The following is an 8,408-nucleotide window of genomic DNA, read 5'->3' as shown; positions in this document are numbered from 1 at the left end:
GGAAATTCAGAAAAAACTAATTGTATATGGCAATGTTTCTCAGCTTCATACGACAAAAATAAGTAATAAATAAAAAGCAAAATACAAGATTCAAAGGACACAAAACAAAACGCAAAAAGCACATTGTAGATTAACCTTTACTGCTTAAGTTTTTTTATGTGCCACGACCTTAACGCAGCCGATGTATCTAATCTCGAAATAATCGAAAAGGAAATCGACTTTCGTGAATCGAAAATTATCGATATGAAATAGTTCATAAATAGCGATAGAACTTGTAAAATGGCGTCTCACTGAGAAGTTCATGTAGTTGTGTGCATTCATTGCAGGTCATTACTAATTGTGATTGTTGTAATCATTTAGATTATTGGAGTTGCTGTGTAGTAATTTTATATTGATAATTGTTTATTAACTTTATCATGGGGTAAGTTTATTATACAAAAGGGAGAATTTAGTATTCAATATGACACTATCAACTATTCTCAATAGAGAGAGTTTGCCCTCGATTTGTTGAAAAAACGGGAGAGGACGAATATTCTTATTCCATTAAAAAAAAAAAATGATGATTTCTTCAAAATTATCATTTCATTTATGCTATTACAGAACATCAGATTTGGAGGGTTCCGAATGTAAAGGAGAACTTATAGGATTGGATTCTGATGCAGATGAAATGACTGATCAAAGAAAGAAGAAAAGGAGAAAACATAAACATCATAAGCATAAGAAAGAAAAATTAATTGAAAGGGAAGACGAGCGATTGGATAAACAAGAAAGGTAATATAATTAAAAAGTATAATATAAACAATCGATAAAATTATTAATCAAAGTTAAAATATCTTGTAGACGGAAGCATAAGAAACACAAGAGACAGAAAAGAGATAGAAATATAGGAAATGGTACTGTGGAAGAGAAATTAATATCTAATGTAATACATAAGGAATTTGGTATGAATGGAAAAACAAAAACATCTATATTAGAAGTTGTCTCTACGGAAGAAAGTGAAGATGAGAAATTAGTTGATCTTGATTCAGATGAAGTAGATTGTACAATCATAGAAGATGATATTGACCTTGAAGAATTAATGAAACAAAAAGTAGGTAAAAGTTTAGGTTACAAGTTATAGTTTTAATTAGAAATTATATTTTTATTTTTTATATTTTATACTTTATTTTTTGAGATGCAATAAATTAAAGGAAATGTGAAAATATAAAGTATGCTACATATCTTAATATGTATGTATTATCTAATGTTTAATAATATACGTTATAATCTTCTACATAATCTACATTTAATAGTGATTGTTATAAGATATCCTATATAAGTATTTTACTTATTACAAATGTATTATGTGCATAGGAACGATTGCAAGCATGTTTAGTACAATATCTTTCGGATGAATCCGAGAAGGGTGAAAATAAAGAGCTACAAGAAGAAGAAGAGAGAAAAATAACCGAAACACCTGATGTGATACTTGTGGAAGATGATAGCGATATCGAGGCTACATCAAAGAAACGAGGTAGAAGCAAATCAGGCAGTAGAGAACGCAACAAGAAAGTAATAAAAGCTGAAAGACGTGTTGTAGTTAATATGACTAGAGATAGAAAAATTCGCGAACAGCATAAAGATAAGAGAAGAGACTTTGATAAGAAAAGAGATGAAAAAATCCGCCTTAAAGAGGAAGGGAAAAGAGAAGAAATTCGAAGAGATGACAGATCTTCACGAAAAGTTAACGAAAGACAAAAAGAAAATATTAGAAAAGATGAGTTTAGCAGTAGAAAAACAGATGATGATCCACAGAGACGTAAGGATTTATTAAAAAGAGACGAGACACGAAAAAGGGAATCAGATAGACGGTAAGTTATCATATAATGTAATCATATACATCGACAATTATAATTATTAGCGGTTCATTAATAGATATTTTTAATATCTAGAGAAGAAAATCGAAAACGAGAGCAGCTTACTCGTCATAGTTCAAAAACTTGTAATAACGAGACCAAAAATTTGGACAGCAAAAGTCGTGAGAGATTAGGAAGTCGCGAACGTCAAGACAGTCGTGATCGACACAGTTATGATCGACGCAGTCGTGATAGACTATCAAGCAGGGAGCCTCGCCGTCATGCTAGTCGCGACAAGAGGGATAGTAAAAGTAAAGATCGACATGGGAATAAAGATCGTCATGATGATAATCGCGATCGACGAGAAATCCGGTATCACGATCATCGAATCGAAGTTCAGTCTCGCAGTACTGCGAGAAAATCACGTAGTCCTACTCGAACTAGATTAGAAAGAGAACGAAATGATCGATATAAAAGATCCAGATCGCCTTCTAGAAGTCGCAGAAATCGAGACAAGCAACAAGTCAGGGACCATATTAGAGATCGTGAGAAAGATAGAGACAGAAATAATAAACGAGAACGCAATGATAAATACAAAGATTCTTTATCGGAAGGTCTTAAAATAGAACATTCAGATAGTTCGAGCGAAGAGGATATCAAAGATATTGATATTGAGGAAGAAGAAGATGAGGAAGCGATTATAGAACGTCGACGAAAACAAAGAGAAGAATTGCTCAAAGTAAATAATATATTTTCGATAATTATTATATACATATTATCTTATCAAATCTGTTATAATATAAATGAATGAATATATTTTTCTTCTCTATAGAGACTGAGTGGACCAAATGAAGATTCTAACATGTCTGCTGATATACATGTCGTTGGTTCTCCAGAAAGTCAATCTAATATATCACAAAAATCTATGGGGATACCATCCAATAATAATGAATCCATTTTGGAGAGCCACACTCCACCACTGCCTATAGAAAAATTAGAATCTCCACCTCCAGCTAAAAAAAGAAAGTCTAGATTCGAGGATGTACCATCCAATGAATCAAACAAAACTGGGAATATTAAAATATCTGAAAGATTTAAACAGGAAGAAAAACAAACTTCCAAAAAATCCAATGAATGGGACATGTTTGCAGAAGCAGATAATATTGGTGATTTTAACGTATGTTTTCTATTTGAGTCTTATTTACTTTATTGTTATCCTCTGTTCTTTCATCCCCCCCCTCTCTCTCTCTCTCTCTCTCATACTCTCTAATTATCTATTATCCAATTTCTTATTCAGAGCCCTACACTTGAGGGAAAACGTCAAGGAGGACCAGATAATCCTAGTTTGACGGATAATTGGGACGACGCCGAAGGATATTATCGGTTAGTTACGTTATAGTTACGAGTTATGTTTTTGTCACGTGCCTTTTTTTTAATTCACAAGCTAATCAATTTAGAAACCAATAACGACTGATGCGCTTTTTTAGAGTACGTGTTGGAGAAACATTAGATGCACGATATGTAGTTTACGGATATACAGGACAAGGAGTGTTCAGTAATGTTGTAAGAGCAAGAGACAGTGCTAGAGGAAACTTGGACGTAGCTGTAAAGATTATAAGAAACAATGAAATAATGTAAGTGTAATATTCATAATTTCCAATCAGTAATATGTAATGCTATCGTTTTTTTTTTTTTTTTTTTTTTTTTCTACATTTATAGGCATAGAACTGGCTTGAAAGAATTAGAAATTCTCCGAAAATTGAATGACGCCGATCCAGAAGATAGATTTCACTGTTTGCGTCTATTTAGGCATTTCTTTCACAAAAATCATTTATGTATGGTTTTTGAACCTTTAGCTATGAATTTAAGAGAGGTATGTATATAATTGATTATAAACAAAATCTATTTACGACTAGAGCTGACTAAAGTAATGTCATGAAAATTGTATTTTTTGGAAAATGACAGGTTTTAAAAAAATATGGCAAAGATGTTGGTTTACATGTTAAAGCGGTAAGATCGTATACGCAGCAACTTTTTCTAGCACTAAAGTTATTAAAACGTGCGAATATTCTGCATGCTGACATCAAACCAGATAATATTCTAGTCAGTGAAAGCAAACTAGTGCTGAAACTTTGTGATTTCGGTTCTGCATCACACGCTCATGAAAATGAAATAACACCATATTTAGTTTCGAGATTTTATCGTGCGCCCGAAATAAGTAAGTATTTTATTACAAAGTTAGTGTCACTCGCTTTTTATTCCCTCCCCCCCTTTGCGCGCGCGTGCGCGCGTGCGTGCGTACGTGTGGTCTTTTAAATATATTATTTATAAATACAATTTTGTTCCATGTGCATTCAGAAACCTTCGTTGCGTATTACCACAATTGCTTTCGATAAACGCAGACATCAATGTAACATTCCTTAATTAATGACGTTACGTTAGCATTGTTGATCTTAGATTATTTAGTTTACTGATGATTTATATCTCGCAATATCTAACAGGCATTTCTAGCGAATCATGCACAGCGACTTCGCGAGTATTAGCTTCAACATCGTTTCGCGCCATACTTAATTGAAAGTAGTTATTATTGTAACGAGATGTGTATGTGCGTGCTATCTTATCTATGTATATACGCATATACAAAACATTTAGCAACAAGAAATTTGGATAATTGAATGCTATTATACCATTTTCATTAAAAACAAAAAAGAACTGCAATGATAAGTGAATTATAATTATCAGATCATGCATTCTCGACGTTGAAAAAGATGGCAGAAATTTAATTTGAAATGTCTAGAATCGAAAGTAACATTGTTATTTTCTAGTTCTTGGTATACCATATGATTTTGGTATTGACATGTGGTCCGTGGGATGTACCATATACGAATTGTATACGGGAAAAATAATGTTCTCGGGAAAAACGAATAATCAAATGTTAAAGTACTTCATGGATCTTAAAGGCAAAATGCCAAACAAGCTAATTAGGAAAGGCACGTTCAAAGATCAACATTTTGACAGTAATTGCAACTTCCTGTATCATGAAGTTGATAAAGTTACGGAACGGGTGAGTCTGTTTTACTTTATTCACAATAGATGCTTTCCATTTAGTGGCACAAGTCGACACAAATGTTGTTCTATCTTTCTTAGCTCTTTCAATGAGTAAGAATAAAAACGATACTTATCAGTAAATGGAAAGCATCCAATAAAGTCTAGAATCATATCGCTGCATATGACGCTGCGACACGTATTGTCTTGTATGCGTTCTATTGCAACGCGTTGCGATGTAAATCAACAAGTATTAGAGATTAATATATAATATCATATAATGTTACATCATTTGTTAAATCACTGAAATGAGACTTGCTAAGTGGCGTGCTTTCCAGGAAAAAGTCGTCGTAATGTCGACGTTACCAGCGGCTCGAGATCTCAGTGTAGAACTCGGTGGAAATTCTTTACCACCAGAACAGAATCGCAAAGTTGGACAACTAAAGGATTTACTCGAACGAACATTAATGTTGGACGCAGGGAAGAGAATCACTGTGAATCATGCTCTGGCGCATCCCTTTATACAAGAAAAAATATAGGTAACCCTGTCTGGGGTCCTTTAGCATCGAAAAATTTACTGACGTAACTTTGTAAAATAATATCGTTAACGATACAATCCTTTCTATTAATGTTAAACGTCACTTGATAAAAGTGCGGTATGTCTCTCTATTTCTCTATCTCTTTCTCTCACACGTTTTCTTGTTCATTCTCTATCTCAAATATTTTTATTTTTATATCTTTATCCAATTTTCTTTTTTTTTTATTTTTTTTATTTTATTTAGCAGGAAGAGGCGGTGCAAAAAATTTTTTCAAGTTATTTTATATAATAACATGAGAACCTTGCAAAATAGAGGAAAATATATTTGAAAGTATTGGACTGTATTATATAAATTAATAAAGGTATTATATTTCATTGCATATGCTTATTGTTAGATAAACAAAGAATACAATATTTTTATATTCAATATCATAATTATGTGAATACAATAAAATTTTGCTATTATATGTATAGATTGTATCTCTATACAGATTCGTCATTGTAATGAAGTGCATCTCTGTCATATTAATAAGTATCTTCTGAATACAGAGAATATAATAATTCAAATTGTATGTATTAATTTCCTTTAAACTAGAAATTTGTCAATTGTATAATTATATTATTTGTATTTGTAAAAAAAATGCAAAATGTGAATTAAAAAGTAACACAACCGCCTCTTTCAGCACAAACTGGCATCAGGTATTCAAAACTTATGATCTAAAATTGGTAGGTAGCAATTTCCTTTTCCCATATCTCCTGATTTGGAAAGCAAGACATCCTTATGAGAATCCTTTTCATGAAATAACTATAAATCATGCGTTCATATGAAATTGTACGTTACATATTCTCACAAAGCGAGAAAGATTCGTATATATGAATGAATACAAAGAACTGTAAGTCCATATGGATCACATTGTTCGATCCATTTTAGAGTATCTCATCAGCGAGCATACGAGCATACGTGCACATACAGCATTAAAACCCTTAATGGCAAAGAAATCTGTTTTAATTGGAAGATAAATTGTATAGCGAATAGGTCAGTTATATTGAAATAAAATAACACATGCTTAACACAATGAGAAGAACGACCTGCATTTTGTCTTTCTTAAATCATGAATGAATATATTTAGTCCAAACATTTCATATAGTATTTGTATTTTTCTCTTTTTTTTTAGTACTCTCTGCCTCTGTGTATGTTTTCTTCATTTGTTTTTGAAATTTAAAGAGCGTTCCAGATTAAATATCAATAGGATTTAATAAAACTTTTTATAACAGCGACAATACAATAGATATAGATAATAGAGATAGATAACGTGTGTATATGCATGTTATGTATATACATATGTATACACACGCATGTTTCAGTCGATACGTGTATTTATTAATATTTAATAATAATCAATACAAATCAATACAAATACATAGTTAATTATACGATGATGAAATTGCTTGTATATTTTACTCATGTATTTACTCACGTATTAACTCACAATTATATTAAGCATATTTATAATGTTAAACAGAGATAAAAGTCATATTAATAAGTATATTTACTTTTGCGACGCAAAATTTTAAGATAAAAGCGATATGGTGTTATAATGCGAGATAATAATTATTGAAATATTATATTACAATTTATTTGAAGCAAAAGTCACATTGCTGCAGATGTGGCATAGTTGCTAATTTTTATATATTCGTTATAATCTCTTAATCTCTTAAAATCAAATTGTAAAATAAAAATTTTTATTTGTTTGAAATTAAAATGTAATATCGATACTGTTGTGAATGGATCATGGCATGATCTTAAATATGACAAGATTGTACGAGACTGCTTATGTTTCAGATGCGTCTTCAATTCAAATCATCGTTAAGTGCGGCCGGACCTTTCAAGGGCCCTTAGCGCCGATCCCGTTACAAGGTATTCATGGGGGATTGCCTGGAATATTTAGCATATCCGCTTTTCAATCTATACATTCACTAGAGTTTAGTAATAAGGTCATAAGTCAAACATCAAAGAATAACCCGAAATATTTTAAATAACTTTTTTAACCCGAATTTTAAATAATTTTTTTATTATAGTATAAGAGAATTTTATTCAAGGCGAGATAGAATAAAATTTCGATTTGCTAAGATTTTTATATGTAATTACAATAATGTTTGAGTATTCCCAAAATTGTTTGTCAAGGTCAAAATCAAATACTTGAATACTTTGAAAAGTAAAACGTGACAAATCAATAGTCGACTAATACGAGTCGATACTAATACGCGATGTACATGCGACTTAGTATTTTTGTTCAACGAAAGAATCTACTACGTAATGAAATATCGATAAAATCAAACAAAACAGTGAATGAAACAGGAAAAAATATTAAACAGTTTATCGGGAATGTTTCAATACAGAAGTAAAAGTATACTATGACACTACGATTAAAAAAAGTATATGTATCGTTCTAATTGGCAATTTGGTAATGTTTCACTTGTAGCCCTCCCTGTGAGGAGGGGAGGCAATGGAAGAGATGATGAAAACGATTGATGAGGAGGAAGGAAAAATATACTTGTGCCTACGTCGTGTCTGCCGCATAAAAATACATGCACTATCGCTAAACAATTCAACAAGGTTTATACAACGGTTTAACTAGATTTATATCCGCGCACTAAGGTTTCTCTTAAAGTTACTTGAGATCACAATCGAGGATTCGTAAGTATGTACACAGGTAAAGTACATGATTGTGAAAATTTCAAGCGATATTATTACAAACGTAAACGATATATTCGTATCTTTTTTTCTCATAAAATCGTTTGTTACAAACTAAATTGTTAAAATTAAAGTAGTAAATAAGTTAATGAAATGAAATTTTTATATAATACTAATATTTTCGGTTTTGAGTTTTCAGATATTTAAAGCCTACACTCTGTAAAAACAAAAAAATAGATGCGATAAATACATTTATACTAGAAATATTATCTCGCTCTTTTTTTGTTTCTCTCCT

The 8,408-nt window shown here is 31.5% G+C and overlaps 1 protein-coding gene across 3 annotated transcripts; it reads left to right on the top strand.

The window, feature by feature from the left end:
* Window positions 1–244: 244 nt before the first annotated feature.
* Prp4k (Pre-mRNA processing factor 4 kinase) lies at window positions 245–8,382 on the top strand. Of its 3 annotated transcripts, none has more exons than XR_016138166.1 (14): window positions 245–421; window positions 601–771; window positions 841–1,090; window positions 1,354–1,850; window positions 1,932–2,574; window positions 2,668–3,012; window positions 3,133–3,218; window positions 3,323–3,469; window positions 3,555–3,708; window positions 3,801–4,053; window positions 4,661–4,899; window positions 5,219–5,419; window positions 7,262–7,336; window positions 7,902–8,382. XR_016138166.1 is itself a non-coding variant. In XM_089072001.1 (13 exons), exons 1-12 carry the CDS (start codon window positions 417–419, stop codon window positions 5,417–5,419), a joined length of 2,991 nt encoding a protein of 996 aa, XP_088928127.1. In that variant the 5' UTR covers window positions 245–416; the 3' UTR covers window positions 7,262–8,382. The 3 variants fall into 3 exon arrangements, 1 of the variants encoding a protein (XP_088928127.1); XR_016138167.1 differs by having other exon boundaries at window positions 5,663–7,336; XM_089072001.1 differs by having other exon boundaries at window positions 7,262–8,382.
* The last annotated feature ends 26 nt before the right edge of the window (window positions 8,383–8,408 follow it).

Source organism: Pogonomyrmex barbatus, unplaced genomic scaffold (assembly GCF_055798465.1).
Source record: "Pogonomyrmex barbatus isolate J1 unplaced genomic scaffold, ASM5579846v1 scaffold13, whole genome shotgun sequence".
Lineage (NCBI taxonomy): Eukaryota > Metazoa > Arthropoda > Insecta > Hymenoptera > Formicidae > Pogonomyrmex > Pogonomyrmex barbatus.
This window is presented reverse-complemented; position numbering and strand designations above follow the sequence as displayed.

What these genes read in the sequence shown, in the direction of transcription:
- Prp4k (XM_089072001.1), top strand. An exon ending in ATAATATTGGTGATTTTAAC is followed by an intron (nt 3,013 to 3,132) that starts GTATGTTTTCTA and finishes TTTCTTATTCAG; the next exon opens with AGCCCTACACTTGAGGGAAA. An exon ending in TTATCGTGCGCCCGAAATAA is followed by an intron (nt 4,054 to 4,660) that starts GTAAGTATTTTA and finishes GTTATTTTCTAG; the next exon opens with TTCTTGGTATACCATATGAT.